At 30.2% G+C, this 25091-nt stretch overlaps 1 protein-coding gene and 1 long non-coding RNA gene across 2 annotated transcripts in view; one reads left to right on the forward strand and one right to left on the reverse strand.

Moving 5' to 3' along the window:
- Esp (Epidermal stripes and patches) overlaps positions 1-4626 on the reverse strand; it is a 46916-nt gene extending 42290 nt beyond the window's left edge. The window contains exon 1 of the mRNA XM_075291725.1: positions 3456-4626. Within this exon, the coding sequence (XP_075147840.1) occupies positions 3456-3606 (151 nt within the window). The 5' untranslated portion in view covers positions 3607-4626. The remainder of the gene's footprint in view (positions 1-3455) is intronic.
- Positions 4627-13004: 8378 nt separating this feature from the next.
- LOC142219686 (uncharacterized) lies at positions 13005-13874 on the forward strand. The gene is made up of 2 exons (XR_012717705.1): positions 13005-13475; positions 13536-13874. It is a non-coding gene; the product is annotated as an uncharacterized LOC142219686 (long non-coding RNA).
- Positions 13875-25091: the final 11217 nt, after the last annotated feature.

The raw sequence follows: 25091 nt of genomic DNA on the forward strand, positions 1-25091 counted from the left end.
TGAGTGTGTCCTAAAATCTTTCATTTTAAGTCAATATTTGTTTCAGTGTATGTAACCAAACTTTATCGATTTGAGTAACTTCGATTAGTTGAAATTGAAAAGTACAATAACTCAATTTTTACTTTTTGACTTTTTATACCCTCCACTATAGGATGGGGGTATATTAACTTTGTCATTCCGTTTGTAACACATCGAAATATTGCTCTAAGACCCTATAAAATTCTGAGTCGATCTAAGCATGTCCGTCCGTCCGTCCGTCTGTTGAAATCACGCTAACTTCCGAACGAAACAAGCAATCGACTTGAAACTTGGCACAAGTAGTTGTTATTGATGTAGGTCAGATGGTATTGCAAATGGGCCATATCGGTCCACTTTTACGTATAGCACCCATATAAACAGACCCCCAGATTTGGCTTGCGGAGCCTCTAAGAGTAGCATATTTTATCCGATCTGGCTGAAATTTGGTACATGGTATTAATATATCGTCTCTAACAACTATGCAAAAATTGGTCCATATCGGTCCATAATTATATATAGCCCCCATATAAACCGATCCCCAGATTTGACCTTCGGAGCCTTTTGCAGGAGCAAAATTAATCCGATCCGGTTGAAATTTGGTACATGGTGTTGGTATATGTTATTTAACAACCATGCAAAAATGGTCCATATCGGTTCATAAATATATATAGCCCCAATATAAACCGATCCCCAGATTTGACCTTCGGAGCCTTTTGCAGGAGCAAAATTCACCCTATGCAGTTGAAATTTGGTACATGGTGTCGGTATATGTTCTTTAACAACCATGCAAAAATTGGTCCATATCGGTTCATAAATATATATAGCCCCCATATATACAGATCCCCAGATTTGACCTTCGGAGCCTCTTAAAGGAGCAAAATTCATCCGATCCAGTTGAAATTAGGTACATGGTGTTGGTATATGTTCTTTAACAACCATTCAAAAATTGGTCCATATCGGTCCATAATTATATATAGTCCCCATATAAACCGATCCCCAGATTTGACCTTCGGAGCCTCTAAGAGAAGAAAATTTCATCCGATCCGGCTGAAATTTGGTACATGGGGTTGGTATATATTCTTTAACAACCATGCAAAAATTGGTCCATATCGGTCCATAATAGCCCCTATATAAACCGATCCCCAGATTTGGCCTCCGGAGTCTTTTGCAGGAACAAAATTTATCCGATCCGGTTGAAATTTGGAACGTGGTGTTAATACGTAGTCTCTAACAAACACGCAAGAATTGGTCCATATCGGTCCATAATTATATATAGCCCCCATATAAATCGATCCCCAGGTTTGACCTTCGGAACCTGTTGGAGGAGCAAAATTCATCCGATCCGGTTAAAAAAAATTGGTCCATATCGGTCTATAGTTATATATAGCCGATCGCCAATCAGACAAAAAGTGGTCCATATCGCCAAAAATAATCTACCAAAATTTTATTTAAACAGAAAATTTTGTCAAAATTTTATTTCTATAGAAAATTTTGTCATTCAAAATTTTATTTCTATAGAAAATTTTTTCAAAATTTTATTACTATAGACAATTTTCTCAAAATTTTATTTCTATAGATTTTTTTTTTTTTTAATTTTATTTCTATAAAAATTTTATCAAAACTTTATTTCTATAAAAATTGTATCAATATTTTATTTCTATAGAAAGTTTTGTCAAAATTTTATTTCATTACATGTTAGCCTGATACCGAAACAGGCAATTGACGTCCAAATGCATTATATCAAATTATACAATTATTATTCGAGCTTTATGGACAGATATAGATTAAGGAACATGGTTAATAGAGCCATTGAAAAGAAAACGCCAGATACAAATCTATACACGCCTGGACTGTACATGTTTCGGTTCGGGCGAATGAACCTTTCCACAGCCAAATGTTTTCTCCATAAGGAGTTAGCATAAAGGGCCCAAAATTGAGTTATCTCTCCCAGCCAGATCTATACTAAAAGGCTGTGGAAAGGTTCATTCGCCCGAACCGAAACATGTACAGTCCAGGCGTGTATAGATTTGTATCTGGCGTTTTCTTTTCAATGGCTCTATTAACCATGTTCCTTAATCTATATCTGTCCATAAAGCTCGAATAATAATTGTATAATTAGATAAAATTTTATTTCTATAGAAAATTTTGTCAAAATTTGATTTCTGTAGACAAATTTTGTCAAAATTTGATTTCTATAGAAAATTTTGTCAACCTTTTATTTCTATAGACAAATTTTGTCAAAATTTTATTTCTATAGACAAATTTTGTCAAAATTTTATTTCTATAGAAAATTTTGTCAAAATTTTATTTATATAGAAAAATTTTTCAAAATTTTATTTCTATAGACAAATTTTGTCAAAATTGTATTTCTATAGACAAATTTTGTCAAAATTTTATTTCTATAGAAAATTTTGTCAAAATTTTATTTCTATAGAAAATGTTGTCAAAATTTTATTTCTATAGAAAGTTTTGTCAAAATTTTATTTCTATAGAAAATTTTGTCAAAATTTTATTTTTATAGAAAAATTTATCAAAATTTTATTTCTATAGAAAAATTGGTCAAAATATTATTTCTATAGGAAATTTTATCAATGTTTTGTTTCTATTGAAAATTGTGTCCAAATTTTATTTCTATAGAAAATTTTGTCAAAATTTTATTTTTATAGAAAGTTTTGTCAAAATTTTATTTCTATAGAAAATTTTGTCAAAATTTGACTTCTATAGAAAATTTTGTCAAAATTTTATTTCTATAGAAAATGTTGTCAAAATTTCATTTCTATAGAAAATTTTATCAAAATTTTGTTTCTATAGGAAATTTTATCAAAATTTTGTTTCTATTGAAAATTGTGTCCAAATTTTATTTCTATAGAAAATTTTGTCAAAATTTTATTTCTATAGAAAATTTTGTCAAAATTTTATTTTGTCAAAATTGTATTTCTATTGAAACTTTTGTCAAAATTTTATTTCTATAGAAAATTTTGTCAAACTTAATTATATACGTATTTAATCGGGCTTTTTTTAGTTTAATATATACCACGTATGGACTACCTTGGAATTTAGAAGACGGTGTTAGGAAGTTTTAAGATACCTTACCATTGGCAAGTGTTACCGCAACCCAATTAATTCGATTGTGGATGACAGTCTTCAGTAGAAGTTTCTACGCAATCCATGGTGGAGGATACATAAGCTTCGGCCTGGCCGAACTTACGGCCGTATATACTTGTTTCTAATTTTGTTTTAAAAGTCTATTATTCAAAATGTTAATGTTTCACTTATTCCTCTATTCAAGATGTTATCCAAAGTTGCTATTTAAGAATCTATCCCTACCGTTTATATTAGCTAATTTATTCTAGCTTATCTATGTAAATTTACAAGTATCTCTTAATTACAAAAAAAAATAAGAAAAAAAAAATCGCATCTTTATTTTTAGTACTTACATATGAATTCATTGGATCCCTGTGATCCATTACCGCTACCAGCACCATTTGCATCGCCATTCAATTCATTTAGATTTGTGGTAATACTGATGGAAGAGCATTTGAAGCCATCATTAAAATAAACGTGATCCGATGCCGGATTTGGTTTCATTTTGGGATATTTGGAATTCTTTGTTTTTTGTTTTAATATATATTTTTTATAATCCAAGTGAATAGAATTTTACAACAAAATATAACTTTTTTTTATTTGGGATTAATATTATAATTCACTTTGTTGTTTTGTTTTTTTTTTCTTAATATGATGCAGGCTTATAAAATACACGTTTTTATTAAATAAAAAAAAATTTGAAGAAAAATTCAAAAAACACACACACAGAAATTCCAAACACTTTTGCACTTTTAGGTATTGAGGGATTTTTTTTTAAGCAGCCCGCCGATGCGGAGATAATCGCTGGGAGGGGCAGTAACAGTTAGTCTCGGTTTGTTGATTTTATAATTATTCTTAATTCCATTTAATGCTACAATTTTAATCAGCATTAATAAGTTCAATTTGTTGTTGAAATGTTTGTATTATAAAAATTTTTATTTGGTATATTTTAGACGTTGACAAAATGAAAAAAAAAAATTTAAAAATTATTTTCCACTTATTTTCATATTTAAAATTATCGATAATCTCTAATCGATATTTGTTTACTTGGTCGGTTGTTAAACTTGAATTCTGTTGTAAAAAAAAGGAAATTAAAGCATTTCTTAATTATTGGGCTTCCCCACATATATAGCGACCATAAAAATGACAACGACTTTGGAATTGAGGAAAAATGTTTTGTGTGCGTGTGATTTTTTTTTCTCAGACAATTTAAACTTGAACTTCGGCCCAGATGAGATTGAAGCAGGTGATGATAATAATCGTGAGCAAAAATTCCACCGGCAAAAATTATGTAAACCTAGATTTTCTTACACTCGCGAAATGGTAACCAAACAATTTTGGACAACCAAGACCGACTTGATAAGATACCAAAATGCATTAAAGTCACGTACGAATGTTTAGTTGGTAATTTTTCACGAATTAAAAAATTTTTTTTCTCAATATCTCTTGTATTGTTTTATCAAAGTCAAAAATAACATGGGAACTTTAATTAAGTTGATAATTAAAATATTAAATTGTAGTAAATATATGTCAATATTAAGATTTTAAAAATTATTTCAAAATATTTTTTTTTCTTATATTTTTTATTATTTATTTTAATTCTTTTGTTATATTTTAAAATTTTTGTTTTCCCCAATCCATTACTTGTAATTTGTTTTAATAAATTTTTCTTTTCGTTTTTTTGTTATTGTTTTTTAGTTTTTTTGTTTTGCTTTTCCTACAAAAAACAAATTATATTTTATTTTCACTTTGTTACCCGTCAAAGTTTGAGATACAACTGTTTTCATTTATGGCTCAAACCTTGTCTTTTATAAAATCAAAGCAAAATTTCATTCCAACACATTGAACAACAACAATTTCGAATTGAACGAAATGAGACGTCCGCACATTAATGGACTTTGTGGATTTTATTTATTTTTGTTTGTTTTTTATATATTTTTTTTATATTTTCAAAACTTCTCCCGTATCGTTTGCCCACCACCTTCACAAAGCTAGTAGCTCTAGCTTCTCACTCACAGTTTAACTCAATTTGTCGGCTACCGATTGTTGATCGTCATTTAAATCCGGTCGTATAGACCATACCTTTCGTGAAGGTTCGTTTGTTTGTTTGTTTGTTTGTGTTATTGCAAACAGACATAAAGACGACGCTTCTCTTTTTTCCCGTTGGTTTATCTGTGTTTTTTTTTTTAACTGGGCTTACGCGCTCTTCTATAAGGTTGCCAGATGTATTGGTTTTGAATGATAAGTATTCCCGTTTTAAGCTGGGTAATTTGTTCATAACGGCCTGAAAAAAAGCAGCATTGTCAATTTAAAATTATCCAGCGGGGAAAATGGTATAAAAATGCCACACACACTCAAAAAAAGTTTACTTGGCTCCAAAGATTTTGACCTTCCTTTAAGGATTTTGGTATTGATTCCGAGCCAAAGTTGCGGGTTCTATAAAATAAGGAAATTTTTTTGCGACTTATCTGGCTTTAAATCTAGGATCTATAAAAAAATTGCCTTAGTTTAAAGTCATGCAACGAAGGAACTCAAATTTTCAAAATCTATGTCCTAAATTTAATGAAAAAAATTTTTGAAGCAAAGATTATAAACTTTCTTTTAATTTAAATTTCATTATTTTAAAGAAAATTGTCCTTAATAGTGTGTAAATTGCGCATCCTAAAATTGAGGTTGCGTAATCTTTAATATCACGTAAATATTTTTTTCAGTGCAGGACCTATAACAAACAATGGACTTATTGAGAGGAGCGTTCGGTGAACATTTCATATCACATTCTGGACCGTTTAATTGGCCGCATAGATCGTGCGATTTAACGTATCTAGACTGTGTTTTGGTAGAGCTATTTGCAGCTCATGTCTATACAACAGGGATGGAAAATACATTTTTTAACAAAGTACAAAAACGGTATTTTTTGAGCGAAAAAGTACTTTTCACTAAATTCCAACAAAAACTCCATTGAAAGATTATTGTCAAGATCTCCTTTAGGCTGAATTTTAAAGAAAATAAAATTTTGTTTGTCAACTCCTCAATTTTAAATATTTTCTTTTTTTAGTTTTTTATCGGCTTACAATACTACTACCGTAGTATTGTAATCACGGTTGCCACAGTTGGCAGAATTCATGGTAATTCGTAACTAATGAAAAAATAAAATTTTCTGAAGAAATAAAATTTTGAAAAAATTTTCTATAGACATAAAATTTTGCAAAATTTTCCATAAGAATAAAATTTTCTGTAGAAAAAAAAATTTTTACATAACTTTCTATAGAAATTTTTTTTTAATTTTCTATAGGAATAAAATTTTTACAAAATAAAAATAAAATTTTGAGAAAATATTCTATAGAAATAAAATTTTGACAAAGTTTTCAATAGAAATAAAATTTTGACAAAATTTCCTATAGAAATAAAATTTTGCAAAGTTTTCCATAGAAATAAATTTTTCTATAGAAAAAAAAATTTACATAATCTATATACATGTCGAATATAATAAAAACATCGATAATATTTTTACATAACTTTCTATGGAATTTTTTTTTTAATTTTCTATAGGAATAAAATTTTTACAAAGTTTTCTATAAAAATAAAATTTTGAGATAATATTCTAAAGAAATAAAATTTTGACAAAATTTTTCTTTGACAAAGTTTTCAATAGAAATAAAATTTTGACAAAATTTTCTATAGAAATAAAATTTTCTATAGAAAAAAAATTTACATAATTTTCTATAGATTTTTTTTTTAATTTTCTATAGGAAAAACATTTTAACAAAATTTTCTATAAAAATAAAATTTTGAGAAAATTTCCTATAGAAATAAAATTTTGACAAAATTTTCTATAGAAATAAAATTTTGACAAAATTTTCTATAGACATAAAATTTTGCAAAATTTTCCATAGAAATAAAATTTTCTATAGAAAAAAAAATTTACATAATCTATATACATGTCGAATATAATAAAAACATCGATAATATTTTTACATAACTTTCTATGGAATTTTTTTTTTTAATTTTCTATAGGAATAAAATTTTTACAAAGTTTTCTATAAAAATAAAATTTTGAGATAATATTCTAAAGAAATAAAATTTTGACAAAATTTTTCTTTGACAAAGTTTTCAATAGAAATAAAATTTTGACAAAATTTTCTATAGAAATAAAATTTTCTATAGAAAAAAAATTTACATAATTTTCTATAGATTTTTTTTTTAATTTTCTATAGGAATAAAATTTTTACAAAATTTTCTATAAAAATAAAATTTTGAGAAAATATTCTATAGAAATAAAATTTTGACAAAGTTTCAATAGAAATAACATTTTGACAAAATATTCTATAGAAATAAAATTTTGACAAAATTTTCTATAGAAATAAAATTTTCATGGTAATTCGTAACTAATGAAAAAATAAAATTTTCTGAAGAAATAAAATTTTGAAAAAATTTTCTATAGACATAAAATTTTGCAAAATTTTCCATAAGAATAAAATTTTCTGTAGAAAAAAAAATTTTTACATAACTTTCTATAGAAATTTTTTTTATATTCTATAGGAATAAAATTTTTACATAATTTTCTATAAAAATAAAATTTTGAGAAAATATTCTATAGAAATGAAATTTTGACAAAATTTCGTACAGAAATAAAATTTTGACAAAGTTTTCAATAGAAATAAAATTTTGACAAAATTTTCTATATACATAAAATTTTGCAAAATTTTCCATAGAAATAAAATTTTCTATAGAAAAAAATTACATATTTTCTATAGATTTTTTTTTTTTAATTTTCTAAAGGAATAAAATTTTTACAAAATTTTCTAAAGGAATAAAATTTTGAGAAAATATTCTATAGAAATACAAATTTGACAAAATTTCCTATAGAAATAAAATTTTGACAAAATTTTCTATAGAAATAAAATTTTGACAAAATTTTCTATAGACATAAAATTTTGACAAAATTTTCTATAGACATAGAATTTTGCAAAATTTTCCATAGAAATAAAATTTTCTATAGAAAAAAAATTTTACATAATTTTCTATAGAATTTTTTTTTAATTTTCTATAGGAATAAAATTTTTACAAAATTTTCTATAAAAATAAAATTTTGAGAAAATATTCTACAGAAATAAAATTTTGACAAAGTTTCAATAGAAATAATATTTTGACAAAATGTTCTATAGAAATAGAATTTTGACCAATTTTCCAAAAGAAAACAATTTTCAAAACTTTCTGAAGAAAAAAATTCTGGCAAAATAATATTTTTTGGTAAGATTTTCGCATTATTTTAGTACTCAATCGATAACATCTTACCTAGAAAGTGTTCGTGTGGAAGCTTAATATAGAATCACATTCTTTTTCTGACCAAAACATTCTTGATATTCAAGAAAATCGTGGTTTTGGCTCTGGCTTTCACAAAATCGAGATTTTCTTGCCGCCTGAAATTGTCTGTTTTGTTAAATTTGTGAAAGACCCTTAGCAAATAAGTTTTTTAAAGACTTTCTCAAAATATTAACGTATTTTGCCAAAACTATTGTACCATAAATGTGATATCGGCTCAAAACTGTATACACCAAAGGTACTAAATCATTAGCTGGGATACATGGTACTGACCAGAGTGAAAAAGTATTGAAAAAAGTACTATAGTACTGCAATTTCCATCCCTGCTATACATACAAGCCGGTATCGATTGACATATTGGAAGACAACGTTGTATCATTTATTCGTGAGATATCGGGCGAAATATTTGAAATAGTATGGCACTACTACCGATTGAAACTCCATGCAATTTTCTGAATTTTATGTTTTTTTTTTTAATTTCCTACAGCTTCTAAAAAATCACCCTTTATAAGCCTCCTCTCTCGTTTTTGATCAGTTCATATGGAGGAGTGTATATAAAATTATGAACCGATATGGACCCATTTATGCCAGGTAATTAGAGGCAATATACTGACATCGTACACCAAATGTGAAACGGGTCGGATGAAATTCCCTCCTCAATGAGGAGGGTCTTTAATCCAAATTTGCGCTATGGACCAATCGCTCTTCCAAGATGCTGCGAAAGTCACACCCGGCGGGTCGGTTTATGGTGGCTATTATAAAACAATATGGACCAATTGCTCTTGTAAGAGGCTCCGGAAGTCAAGCTGATTTATATGGGGGCTATATCTAAAAGTTAGCTTAATTGCAAACGGCGGACGGACGGACACCGCTTTATCGACTCAAACATTTTCCACGACCCAGAATATATAGAATGAAGACCAAAATTGATTTCCAATCATTGATTTCCGATATTTGATAACTACTTTTATGTTTACTTTATATTATCATAAACCAATAAATGTGCAGACGTCTCAAGTCCATTCACAATAATTTTGTTTATTTGCAATGCGCAGTAACCCAATTTCTTTTTGGTCTATGCTATTATATTATTTCCCTTATAATTGTTTTTATGAACAAATATTATTTACTACAATACAAGCGACATAAATATGTTTGCGTCAATAGTCAATAAACATTTTAGCATCCAAAAATAGCAAAGTTGTTATCTTAGACATATCCACCAAACTCGTAAAATGTTCTATAAATACTACACGTATACTATAAATACGAACAGAAATAGAAATATTTATTGCAATAAAGCTACAAAGTAAACCATAGACCAATAAAGATATAGACGTCTCAAGTCCAGCGTTGTAGCATAGACCAAGAAAGATATAGATGTCTCAAGTCCATTCACAGCACTGTAATTTGTGTGCCCACCGTAGATGGCACTTTTTCTGCTACAAATGAGTGATTTTTTAATTTGTTTTCTTTCCTTTGCTCTTTTGAAGAAACTCCAAAAATTGTAAAAGATTATAAAATCCTGTATATCTACACCTTTTTTAATGCAAGCTGACTGCTTTTTACGGTAATTCTCGTTCTCCACAAAGAAATTGAGTAACTTGACTGCGCAATTGAGTGCGATGACGACGTACTGCAAAAAAAAAAAAACAAAATTATTGTGAATGGACTTGAGACGTCTTTATACATATATTGGTCTATGAAACTATTCCACAGTTTGCTTCATATTATCTTATTACCCTTATAATTGATTCAATAAAAAATATTATTTACGACAATACAAGCCACAAAAATAAGTTTGCATCAATAGTCAATAAACATTTTAGTATCCAAAAATAGCAAAGATGTTATTTTGAACATATCCACCAAACTCATAAATTGTACTATAATTACCAACAGAAAAACAAAAATATAAATTTTTATTGTAATCAAGCTTAACAAGTAAATTACAATAGATATAAAATTTTGACAAAACTTTCTATAAAATTAAAATTTTTAAAAAATTTTCTATAGAAATAAAATTTTGACAAACTTTTCTATAGAAATAAAATTTTGACAAAATTTTTTAGAAACAAAATTTTGACAAAATATTCTATAGAAATAAAATTTTGACAAAATATTATATAGAAATTAAATTTTACCAAACTTTTCTATAAAAATAAAATTTTGACAAAATTTTCTATAGAAATAAAATTTTGACAAAATTTTCTATAGAAATAAAATTTTGATAAAATTTTCTATAGATATAAAATTTTGACAAAATTTTCTATAGAAATAAAATTTTGACAAATTTCTATAGAAATAAAATTTTGACAAAATTTTTTATAGAAATAAAATATTGACAAAATTTGCTTTAAAAATACGATTTTGACGAAGTTTTCTCTAGAAATAAAATTTTGACAAAATTTTCTATATAAATAAAATTTTGAAAAAATTTTCTATAGAAATAAAATTTTGACAAAATTTTCTATAGAAATAAAATATTGACAAAATTTTCTATAGAAATAAAATTTTGACAAAATTTTCTATAGAAATAAAATTTTGACAAAACTTTCTAAAAAAACAATTTTGACAAAATTTTCTATAGCAAAAAAATGGACAAAATTTTCTATAGAAATAAAATTTTGACAAAATGTTCTATAGAAACAAGATTTTGACAACATTTTCTATAGAAATAAAATTTTGACAAAATTTTCTATATAAATAAAATTTTGACAAAGATCTCTATAGAAATAAAATTTCGACAAAATTTTCTATAGATAAAAATTTTGACAAAATTTTCTATAGAAATAAAATTTTGACAAAATTTTCTATAGAAATAAAATTTTGACAAAAAATTTCTATAGAAATAAAATTTTGACAAAATTTTCAATAGAAATAAAATTTTGACAAAATTTTCTATAGAAATAAAATTTTGACAAAATGTTCTATAGAAATAAGATTTTGACAACATTTTCTATAGAAATAAAATTTTGACAAAAATTTTCTATAGAAATAAAATTTTGACAAAATTTTCTATAGAAATAAAATTTTGACAAAATTTTCAATAGAAATAAAATTTTGACAAAATTTTCTATAGAAATAAAATTTTGACAAAATTTTCTACAGAAATAAAATGTTGACAAAATTTTCTATAGAAATAAAATGTTGACAAAATTTTCTATATAAATAAAATTTTGACAAAAATTTCTATAAAAATAAAATTTTGACAAAATTTTCTATATAAATAAAATTTTGACAAAGATCTCTATAGAAATAAAATTTTGACAAAATTTTCTATAGAAAAAAATTTTGACAAAATTTTCTATAGAAATAAAATTTTGACAAAATGTTCTATAGAAATAAGATTTTGACAACATTTTCTATATAAATAAAATTTTGACAAAATTTTCTATAGAAATAAAATTTTGACAAAAATTTTCTATAGAAATAAAATTTTGACAAAATTTTCAATAGAAATAAAATTTTGCAAAATTTTCTATAGAAATAAAATTTTGACAAAATTTTCTACAGAAATAAAATTTTGACAAAATTTTCTACAGAAATAAAATGATGACAAAATTTTCTATATAAATAAAATTTTGACAAAAATTTCTATAGAAATACAATTTTGACAAAATTTTCTATAGAAATAAAATTTTGACAAATATTTTCTGTAGAAATAAAATTTTGATAAAATTTTCTATAGAAATAAAATTTTGACAAAATTTTCGATAGAAATAAAATTTTGACAAAATTTTCTATAGAAATAAAATTTTGACAAAGTTCTCTATAGAAATAAAATTTTGACAAAATTTTCTATAAAAATAAAATATTGACAAAATTTTTATAGAAACAACATTTTGACAAAAAGAAAACAGAAAACTCGTTATCGGAATGATGTGTTCAATTAGGCTGTCCTCTTTTCTCTTTTAAAGAGAACATGTTCTCTTTTTGTGTTCGTGTCTTTTTGTTCACTCTCTTTTTTTGGTGCCGTATTTTTATGTCCAACAGTGCTCTTTATGTACTCTATTTCAAGAAAAAATCCTAGATTGATGGAATTTTATTTATTTAGTAGGAATTCGGCACAATTGTTCACCACTAATTGTTTACTGGGTTAAATCTGTTGACAAATTAAAGGCCGGAACACAATTGCGACGTTTCGACGTACTGCGTAAAAATTAGAAATAGATGTAATTGAACGTACGACGTAAATACGCCAATATGTTGTCGTCGTCAATTGTGGGCGAGATCATAGGAACATGTGTGTTTTATTTTTGACAACGTATTTTTGAATTTATTTTGTTTATTTTTTAAGAAAATGTGATTCTTTTTGTTTTTTATTGTTTTATTATATATTTATTTCGTTGTTTCTATCATTAGACATTTTTATTATTTTAATTTTAACATCAATAAAGTTATTAATTACATAATAAAGAATTTTTTTATTGTAAACTCTTTTTTTAGCTAAAATGTTCTCATTTTTTAAAGCGAAAGTTCTCTTTTGAAAATTATCTATATGGAAACCCTAGTTCAAATAGTAATAAATATTCAATACTAAGACATTTATGACACTTTACTACACCCAGAGAAATGGTTGGTTGCAATTCGATCATTACAATGAGGAAATGATGTCAGTAACTTATTTTTTGTTACAAGAACAATGGTTTGATTATTTTCCCCATTATACATCCAACACGACCATAAAAAAGTTCACAGGATCAAAACGAAATTCCCATAACCATTCAATTGGTTACAATAACCAACACCGATAAATTTGGTTTTATGCTGCATAAAATTGTTAAGCTAACCACCAGCATAGTGAGACCTACATCATGGGAATCAACAAATGGTTCTTACAACCAAAAGTTAAGTATACTAATAGAATCTTAGTTCAATTATAGGACGGGCGTAAGGTAGTTGTTGCAACAAATAAATATTTATATCAACATCGACATGGTAAATGATATGACGCTACAAAATTTGCAAAACGGGGAACAGCATTTACTTGATAATTGTCCGCAATACATTGAATAAAGTTTATCCCATAGAAAAGAAGTTGCCTTCAGGTAAGTATCGCACCGATTTATAAAAAAGGAATATTACAAACGTTTTCATAAAAATTGTAGGCTTCATACACGAACAAACACAAATACTTTCTACGGCAAGCGAGCTTTTTTATTGTATTAAGCATACAGGACAGGTCTAAGTCGATGTGTATTTATATCTAGAGGATTAAGGAAGACATTTCTGGCAAGTATATATTGAATTAGGTTCTGTAGTTTGACCACATAATTGCAACCTAATAACCATCTGTCATTGGTATACAAATATTACCTATCATATATTGTAAATTGATCTCACGTATATGTAGATCAAAAGCCTTTGTTGTTAGCACCTTTTGTATTTATTTTCGTAGTTTATTATTATTGTAAATCTTTTAATAAATTAATAAAATCTCAATATAATCTGCCCTTTCATTTAATATTGGAATTTGGTTAGGATAATAATAGAGAAAATCGAGGGGGGTTGCACCAACAAACAAAACAATTAATATGAGATTGCGACAACCAATGCAAAGTTGATCCAACATACTACTATGCAGTTACAATTGTCAAATGTTAGTTGTGCTGACAGATATTATTGATAGTTGATGGAACCACCTGCTTTCGGTTGGCAAATAATTCGGTTGAGGCAACGAATTTGTTTTCTGGGTGTACTTTTAGTTTATGTTATTCGATAAATCAATCCCAATAAAATGTTATTGTGAATCGAGAAAACGTAAAAATTCGGCTCACATTTTGCGAATTGGAATAAGAAGAGTATAAAACACCTAATTTGTTTATGAATGCATTAGCCAGAAATGCTTTGCATGTAATTGTACAGAGATGAGGTAACTGCCCGTTAAAGTGAATCATCTGGCAACACTAATTTGCGGTTAATTGTGATTTATGAGCAAACAAAAACACGTAAAATCAGATTCCACAATAGAGATATTCGTAAACATTTAATAGAGTCCCACGATAGTATTGTAGTTGAGTTTCATACACTTAAGGAGTATTTCCGGAGTCACATTACCAATTGTTGAGATTGTTGAGATTTTTTACGAAAAATTCTCAGGCATCCAATATTCATTGGATGCCATTGCATATGAGACGTCTTCTAATGTTCGCTCCATTTGGGGGAATATTTTTGTTTGTTTTGGTTTTGTTTTAGACATCCATCACCATATGTATATGCATATTTTGGATGGTTTTCACTGGAAATCAAATCAAAACACAGTTGTTTTGATTGAGATCTTATTTCATTTTATGCAATCTCAATCTTTGAACTAAACAAAACCCAAGTCTTTTAATTCGTTTTTTTCATGGTAGCAGTTTAATACTTTCTGGAAATGGGTTTTATGGCCAAAGTTGCTGTGAGGGTTTTTCTACGCATTAAAAGAGAAGACTGAGCTATATTTTTGTATAGTCTATTTGTTGTTGTTTTTTTTTTTTAAGACGCCTAATTGTCGTTGGGTTACTGTTTTTCGTTTTGTTTTTTGTGCAAAAAACGTGATTTGCATGAGAGTTGTGGTTTTCATTTCTCTTGATACCACTTGGTACAAGTCAAAGTCTGGGCGGTCACTGGCCAACAATGCGACAGAAGTTTTCTATTTTGAAAAAAAGAACAGAAGAAAAAATAATAGAATTAACAATTCTTTACAGCTTTTATTGTGGTTTCCGACAAGTGGATATTTGCATTCAGCGCCACTTTTTCGTTTCTTGCTAAAATGACGTATTTCACGTAATGAACGAACACAAATATTGGCTTGAATTTAATTAAATTCTATATTCGAAATTCGTATTCTGGATTTTGGCAGTTAGGAGCGGTGTTTCTGTTGACTTCACCCATTGTTCTTTGTTTTTTTTTCATATGAAATGGAAACGTGTTGAAAACATCTCTTCTCTGTTTCAATTTTGAAATTCAAACTAATAAAGGGTTTCGCATGTTCGGTTATTTTAATTGTTGAATGGTTTTCATTCCATGTTTAAACTACTTTAAAATAATTTAAACTTTTATTCAGTTGAAGTTTATTACACAGTGTAAAATTATGTAACCTTTATATTTTAAGGAACTGAAAAGAATATACATAACAACTGATTGCTAAAAATTCACAATAGTTATTCATAATAAAGTGCTATTAGATATGCCAATTTGGTAACATTCCACCTAAAACTTCGGGTGTGATTGACCATGATGAAAAAGATAGAACTCTAGGATATCGACGTTTTCGTTATTCCTTACCACCATATATGGCCACATTTTTGGAGAGCGTATTTAATGTACTGTCATAGAAGTGTTAAGAGCTACAACAACCGATGTTGCATGGCTTGGGCATAGACCAAGGAAGGTATAGACATCTCAAGTGAATTCACAGCGCTGTAGTTTGTCTGCACACCGTAGATTGCTCTTTTTCGTCTGCAATTGAGTGACTTTTTAATTTGGCTTTAATTTGAATTCTTTCCTTTATTCTCTCGTTGAAATATAGAGGCATACCTTGATAATTCACCATGGTTTTGTTTATTTGCAGTGCGCAGTCATTCCACTCAATTGCGCAGTCAAGTGACTCAATTTATTTTTGGAAAACGAGAATAACCGTATAAATTAGTCAATTTGAATTACAAAAAAGATGTGGATGAATAGTATTGTTACGTTTTTATATTTAGGCGTTTTTAATTACCCGACAATTAAAACACAGTTCTTTTAAATAACGACAATCTACAATTTATTTACTATGACTTCACACTTTACAATTCGTTCACACTGAAGTTATTCGTTTGACGCTTTAATTAAGACTGACTCGTTAGCAGCATGCGAGCGCTTTTATATATGACGGTGTGGCAATACGAGAACATTCTGGTAGCACTACAATATTCTGGCAACGCCAGAACATTCTTAGACAATGCTAGAAGGATCTACGACTATTAAGTAATTCGTCTGGTGGCTGCCAAACACATACACACTCACATAGATATATGCTCGCATTACTACAACAACAATGACAATAGACAATGAGATGAAATGAGAAAGCAAAATAACAAAGCAAAGGGGTTGTTATTCTATGAGAGAGTAAGAACTAACATTTCGGTAAGCAAACAAAAGAACATAAAAGAAATTCAGGAAAATACTAGAAAATGAGTAGATGATTCCAACAAGTGATAGCGAAATTTTATCGTTACAATTTTAAATTTTAAATTAACGGAAACTAATTTAAATAAACTTATATCTATAATTATCAAATTCGTAACACTGCCTCCCGCTTAAGCCTGTTCGTCCCGAACAGGCACAGAACCTGTTCCGTAAGGAGCCAATCGTTCCAGATGTACAACTTTCATCTTTGATCTAGGGCTGTCGTCCTTCTGAATCCGGTATACAACATCATTGATCTTCTTGATGACTTTGTATGGGCCTTCCCACTGTGTTTGCAGTTTAGGACACAATCCTTTCTTTCGTTGCGGGTTAAATAGCAGAACCAATTCTTCTTCTTGGAAGCCTTCAGTATTTACAGCACGATCGTATCTCGCCTTCATTCTGTTGCTGACCATTTTTATTTTGTTGCGCACTGATTCGTGAACTTCACCGAAAGTGTTTGGGATGTCGTTTCTGTTTTCTTCCATGGCGAGCTCATTAGGTTTAGCACCGAATATCAGATCACCAGGCAACTTCAACTCAGTTCCGAATAGAACATTGGCCGGTGTTCGAGAGGTGGAATCATGAATGGCAGATCTATACGACAGCAAAAACTTTGGTATATGCTCGTCCCAGTCCCTCTGGCCGTTGTCCACTACTTTTCGAAGATGTTCCTCCAGAGTGCGATTAAACCTTTCTACCATGCCATCGGATTGTGGATGTAATGGTGTAGTCCTCGTTTTCTTGATACCAAGGGATTCACACATCTCTTTGAATATGGCCGATTCAAAATTTCTTCCCTGGTCTGAGTGAATCTCGGACGGCACACCGTAGCGACATATCCAGTTTTTGTTGACAACATCCACAATCGTTTTTGCTTCTTGGTTTGGAATTGCATACACCTCCGGCCATTTGCTGAAGTAATCCATGACCACAAGGACATAACGGTTCCCAGAATCACTTACTGGGAAAGGGCCTGCCACGTCCATTGCTATTCTTTCAAACGGGGCTCCTGGTCTATATTCTTGCATAGGACCTCGACTTTTCCTTGTTGGACCTTTCGCCTTCATGCACTTCTCGCAATTGGCTACCCATTCAGCAATTGATTTCTGGCATCCAACCCAGTAGAATCGTTGCTTCACTTTCTCGGCGGTTTTGGTTATTCCCAGATGACCTCCACTGGGACCATTATGGAACTCCGCCAAAACATCTCTTATTTTGGAATCTGGAACGATGATCAAATTTCGGCTGCTCTTGCCATCTTCGCTTTCCCATTTACGTTGCAGGGATCCATTGACTAGAACTAAACTATCCCATTGAGCCCAGTATGCTTTCATCAGTGGACTTTCGGCTGCGATGTCTTTCTTGCTGGGTTTCTTATTTTCTTGTTTTGCCGAAATAATTTTTCTCAGAATGGGATCTTTACGTTGCTCTGTTGACCAGTCTGTGCAAGATTCGATGTGTAGCTGCCTGACATTTACAACTGTCTCCTTTGGTTCAGCCTTTGAGTAGCGTCCGTTTTCTACATTGCAATGCCGTCGTGACAAGGCTTGATGAATAACTTGTTTGCCACCTTTTCTATTATCCGCAAAATTTGAATTTGAGTCGCTTGGCTTTGTGGTCGGCTTCTTCTGACTATTGTTTAATGGAGATGGCGAGATTGACCCCGACGTTTTACGCCACGCTTTACATTCCCGGGAAAGATGTCCAGCCTTATCACAGTTATAGCATTTTATTCTAGATTTATTTGCCTGCTGCTTCATTTCTTGCATTATCTGCTTTAGAGCCTCTTTTACCAATTCAATGACCGATTTCGATTCTTCACACTCGGTCTCTACTCTGCGTACTTTGTGAATTTGAGGCCGTGCCAGCAATCTCGCAGTCTCTTGTACAAGTGCAAATGTCACTGTTTCTGTGAATGTAGCTTTTTGTGCGGCATATGTTGCACATTTTAAGTCTGGGTCTCGAATGCCATTCACAAAGGTCTCAATTTTGATGCGGTCCACAAGTGGGTGACTCTCTCCTGGGTATGCCAAAAGCACCAACCGCTCTACCTCTGTTGCAAAGTCTTGTAGAGTCTCATTTGACTTCTGGACTCTTCCTCTTAATTCCATTCTGAAGATGTCTTGCTTATGTTCTCCGCCGTACTTACGTTGAAGTGCCGCTATTACTTCATTATAGTTATTTCTAGAAGCAGCGGGAATGCTTTGTATCACATCAGCAGCATTGCCCTTTAATGCCAATAGAAGTTCAATTGCTTTATCATCGTCATTCCACAAATTTCTAGAAGCAACCATTTCGAATTGGAATTTGAAGACATCAAATGACGTTGAGCCATCGAAAACAGGAGTTTTGATTTTTGAGCCCTCAATGACGCGCACTGGACCACCTTTAATTTCCAGCTCTGACATTTTTTTCTCGATGTGCAGAAACTTCTCATCATGAACCATAATTTTCTCATCCACAGAAAGAACTTTCTTATCCAATTCCACAATTTGATTTTCTATATGGTCCACACGTTTTTCCATGCCTTCAGAAATTTGTTGTAGTTTTTCATTGAGAATTCTAGAATTTTCGTCGAATTTTTCTTCCAATTTTCTTGAACTTGCTTCCATTTGTAGGGCATTTTCTTTCTGCAATCTAGAATTTTCTTCCATTTTTCTAGAATTTTCGTCGAATTTTTCTTCCATTTTTCTAGAATTTGCTTCCATCATTTTGCTCAAAACATTGAGCATTGATGTGTAATCCACAACACTCGAAGCCACAGATGGAGTTTCTACACTGCTTGTATTGACGAGTATTGATTCATCAATGTCCTCCTTATAATCAAACTCATGCGTGGCAATGTCCATATTACGCCGTTCAAACTCTTCCAGTAGACGCTTTTGAAGCTGGGCCTTATTGCCTGTTGTCGGCAGCTCCAGTTTGCTCAATTCCTTTTTTAAGTCTTCCACACGAAGCTCATTAAACTTCATTGTAGATTTTTTTTCGTTATTTCACTTCCGACACCAATTGTTACGTTTTTATATTTAGGCGTTTTTAATTACCCGACAATTAAAACACAGTTCTTTTAAATAACGACAATCTACAATTTATTTACTATGACTTCACACTTTACAATTCGTTCACACTGAAGTTATTCGTTTGACGCTTTAATTAAGACTGACTCGTTAGCAGCATGCGAGCGCTTTTATATATGACGGTGTGGCAATACGAGAACATTCTGGTAGCACTACAATATTCTGGCAACGCCAGAACATTCTTAGACAATGCTAGAAGGATCTACGACTATTAAGTAATTCGTCTGGTGGCTGCCAAACACATACACACTCACATAGATATATGCTCGCATTACTACAACAACAATGACAATAGACAATGAGATGAAATGAGAAAGCAAAATAACAAAGCAAAGGGGTTGTTATTCTATGAGAGAGTAAGAACTAACATTTCGGTAAGCAAACAAAAGAACATAAAAGAAATTCAGGAAAATACTAGAAAATGAGTAGATGATTCCAACAAGTGATAGCGAAATTTTATCGTTACAATTTTAAATTTTAAATTAACGGAAACTAATTTAAATAAACTTATATCTATAATTATCAAATTCGTAACAGTATTTTATAAACTTTCACAATATTTGGTGTTTCAACGAGAGAATAAAGTAAAGAATTCAAATTAAAGCCAAATTAAAAAATCACTCAATTGCAGACGAAAAAGAGCCATCTACGGTGTGCAGACAAACTACAGCGCTGTGAATTCACTTGAGATGTCTATACCTTCCTTGGTCTATGATTCCACTCAATTGCGCAGTCAAGTGACTCAATTTCTTTTTGAAAAACGAGAATTACCATACAAATCAGTCAATTTGCAATACAAAAAAGGTGTAGATGTATTGAATTTTGTATGTTTTCTCAATATTTGGTGTTTCACCAAGAAAACAAAAGAAAGAAAACAAAAATAAAGCCAAATTAAAAAATCACTCTATTGCAGACGAAAAAAGTGCACTCTACGGTGTGCAGACAAACTACAGCGCTGTGAATTCACTTGGGATGTCTATACCTTAATTGGTCTATGGTCTCACGTCCATTCACAATTATTTTGTTTATTTTTCTTACGCAATCACCGCACGCAACTACGCAGTTAATTGACTCGATTCCTTTTTGGAAAACGAGAATTACAGTACAAATCAGTCAAATTGCATTAAAAGAAAAAATGTGGATGTTCAGAATTTGATATGCTTTTACAATATCTGGTGTTTCATCAATAGAACAAAGCAAAGGAAATAAATTAAAAAATTTGAAGACGAAAAAGTACCATCTACGGTGTGCAGCGCTGTGAATGGACTTGAGACGCCTATACATTTATTGGTCTATTGCTATTGTGAATGAAGCTACATCACTTTATCAATACCATAGACCAAGGAAGGTATAGACATCTCAAGTTAATTCACAGCGATGTAGTTTGTCTGCACAACGTAGATGGCTCTTTTTCGTCTGCAATTGAGTAATTTTTTAATTTGGCTTTAATTTGTTTTCTTTCCTTTGTTCTCTCGTTGAAACACCAAATATTGTGAAAATTTATAAAATACTGTTCATCCACACCTTTTTTGTAATGCAAATTGACTAACTTATACGGTTATTCTCGTTTTCCAAAAAGAAATTGAGTCACTTGACTGCGCAATTGAGTGGAATGACTGCGCACTGCAAATAAACAAAACCATGGTGAATTATCAAGGTATGTCTCTATATTTTCTTGGTCTATGCAGAACATTGTTGCACCGGTGTTCTATCCAGTCGGTGTTGCCACATTGCATTTTGATAAAGTGTCTTTTTGCAATTCACAATAGCAACTTATTGTGACCAATTTGTCTAATAACGTGAAATTAAGAGTGGTACAGTGTCATAAAAAATCACAGCACGAAATAGACACAGATACATTTTTCGGCATGTCCTGGATAAACGAGTACTCAGTTTTCTTCTAGACCGTCACGGCTTAGGGTATTCAGTACTAAAATAAAACAGGCCTACGATATGAATTGGAGAAAGTATCTCATCCCCATCCTTCCGTATTCAATATAAGCATTTCTATTGTACATTTGTTTATTGGGAATGACTCTTATAACTCCAATAAAAATAAAACGTAAATGATTGCCATAATTATACTGAAAATTTCATTTTTTAAGTGCCCATGATCTATAAATAATTATCTTCTATTTAACTATAAATACCGTTAAATAATAAATAAACGTTATGTCATCCTTTAAGTTCGTTAATACAAAATTAATTAATAAATACAATGATTTCAATTTGCAGTGTCCCCTCCTTCAAAATTTCATTCATTCACAGATTTATGCATTGTTTTATTAATCGCTTAATTCGTGTTCATTTGTCCATTGATAAATCTACAAATGTGCTCACTTCCGTGTGGGCCTATTGAAAGAAGCTTTTCAACAGCTTCAATGATTCGTCCATATGAGCATCTTGGGCAAATGCTAATACATAGTCATTAATTATCATATTAAGAGGTTAAGACACCGGATTGATTAATTGCATTTTTTTCCATAGTATAGTATAGTATAGCTATTGGCGAATTCAATTTGAATTAGAATGAATTTGAAGTGTCCATATATATATGCGAGACACGAGTATTTAGCAAGTGATTATTGTGAGACTGCTTGCCGCCATTGGTGTATGATTGTGTTTATTTGACCCTTAGTGTTAATATTAATAATTCACACGTGTATTAAAGGTAGGAAATAACTTAGACGATTTGCAACTCAAAGCCTATATTTCCAAGGGTTCTTTTCTGCAAAAATTAAAATGAATGCATAAACTTAGTGATGTCTTTTATTACACACAAACAATTTTTTCTGATTCAATCACGAAATTAATTGATCCAATTAATTTTTTAATTGAAATGTCTCCAATCACAGAAATGATAGTATCAATTAAAAAATTGACAGTCAATTAAATATACTACTTGATACTACTAATTTGTGTGGTTGATTTTTATTTCAATTAAAAAATTTGTTGAATCAATTCCTTTTTTAATTGAATATTTTTATACCCCCCACCACACATCGAAATATTGCTCTAAGACCCCATAAAGTATATATATTCTGGGTCGTGGTGAAATTCTGAGTCGATCTAAGCATGTCCGTCCGTCCGTCCGTCTGTCCGGCTGTCCGTCCGTCCGTCCGTCTGTCCGGCTGTCCGTCCGTCTGTGGAAATCACGCTAACTTCCGAACGAAACTAGCTATCGACTTGAAACTTGGCACAAGTAGTTGTTATTGATGTAGGTCGGATGGTATTGAAAATGGGCCATATCGGCCCACGTTTACGTATAGCCCCCATATAAACCGATCCCCAAATTTGGCTTGCGGAGCCTTCCGGAGCAGCAAAATTCATCCGATCCGGTTGAAATTTGGTACGTGGTCTAAGTATACGGTCTCTAACAACCATGCAAAAATTGGTCCATATCGGTCCATAATTATATATAGCCCCCATATAAACCGATCCCCAGATTTGACCTCCGGAGCCTCTTGGAGGGGCAAAATTCATCCGATCCGGTTGAAATTTGGTACCTGATGTTAGTATACGGTCTCTAACAACCATGCAAAAATTGGTCCATATCGGTCCATAAATATATATAGCTCCCATATAAACCGATCCCCAGATTTGAACTCTGGAGCCTCTTGGATGAGCAAAATTCATCCGATCCAATTGAAATTTAGTACGTGGTGTTAGTATATGGTCTCTAACAACCATGCAAAAATTGGTCCATATCGGTCCATAATTATATATAGCTCCCAAATAAACCGATCCCCAGATTTGACCTCCGGAGCCTCTTGGAGGAGCAAAAGTCATCCGATGCGGTTGAAATTTGGTACATTTCGTTAGTATATGGCCTCTAACAGCCATGTAAAAATTGTCAAATTTTATTACTATAGAAAGTTTTGTCAAAATTTCATTTCTATAGAAAGTTTTGTAAAAAGTTTATTTCTATAGCAATGTTTGTCAACATTTTATTTCCATAGAAAATTTTGTCAAAATTTTATTTCTATAGAAAATTTTGTAAAAAATTTATTTCTGTAGAAAATTTTGTCAACATTTTATTTCTATAGACAATTTTGTCAACATTTTCTTTCTATAGAACATTTTGTCAACATTTTATTTCTATAGAAAATTTTGTCAACATTTTATTTCTATAGAAAATTTTGTCAAAATTTTATTGCTATAGAAAATTTTGTCAACATTTTACTTCCATAGAAAATTTTGCAACATTTTATTTCTATAGAAAATTTTGTCAAGTTTTTATTTCTATAGAAAATTTTGTCAAAATTTTATTTCTATAGAAAATTTTGTCAAACTGAATTATATACGTATTTAATCGGCCTTTTTTTTTTTGTTTAATATATACCCCTTATGGACTAACTTACAATTTAGAAGACAGTGTTAAAAAGTTTTACGATACCTTGCCATCGGCAAGTGCTATCGCAACCCAAGTAATTCGATTGTGGATGACAGCCTTTAGTAGAAGGTCCTACGTGGAGGGTACATAAGATTCGGCCTGGTCGAACTTACGGCCGTATATACTTGTTTAAAACTCAATTAAGATTTTAATTGGAGAAATGTTCGTGATTTTTTTTTCTGTGTAATTAAATAAAAACTCAGAAAAATAAATAAAGTGGTTTGGATCCCCAACTTGTGATCTGGAAGTAGAGCAAATCATTGGATCATCTCCAAATAAAGTGCCTACCAGAAATATTGATTTTTCCATAAGACCCTACACTAGAAAAGTTTTCTTTGATCCAAAGATGCGGAAAATCCTTCCCTTAAGATTTTCCGAACCAAAGATGCGACTTCTTTAAAATAAACACATTTTTGAGCGACCTATGGCTTTAATTCTAGGATCAATAAAATTTATCAAATTAGGCAGAAACGGTTTGTTGTGCAACATTTATTATTGCTGTCATTTGCTCTTGACTCAAAGTATCATCTCCATCCAATATTGTTTGCAATTCGGCAATTCGGCGTCTTCAATTTTTTTCAACGTTCTTCATTTCTGACATTAAATTCATTATTTCTGAATTGTTAAAACCATCTTTTGCATGTTACTTCTTATAGGAGCATGACTTTGTAGCACTTTTCTTCAAATGAAAAAAGTAATTTCTTCCGCAAATCATCACTTTTTGGTACAAAATTCGACATTTTAACACGATAAAAAAAATATGATGTTGTCTCTTCAATGTCTCTTCATGTATACAAAATATTTTTCACTGATGTCATCAGGGTTACCATTTTGGTCAGATCGGACCAACCTTGGTCCAAAAAATTATTAATTTTTAAATTTGGTCCGTTGGTCGGATCAAATGGAATTTGGTTGATTTTGGTCCATTTTCGCCAAATCGGTAATTTTTTAAAAATTTTCTATAGAAATACAATTTTGAACAAATTATCTATAGATACGCTCAAAAAAAAGTGAACCCTATATTTTTTTCACTAAAGCTG

This window comes from Haematobia irritans, chromosome 1 (assembly GCF_050003625.1).
Source record: "Haematobia irritans isolate KBUSLIRL chromosome 1, ASM5000362v1, whole genome shotgun sequence".
Lineage (NCBI taxonomy): Eukaryota > Metazoa > Arthropoda > Insecta > Diptera > Muscidae > Haematobia > Haematobia irritans.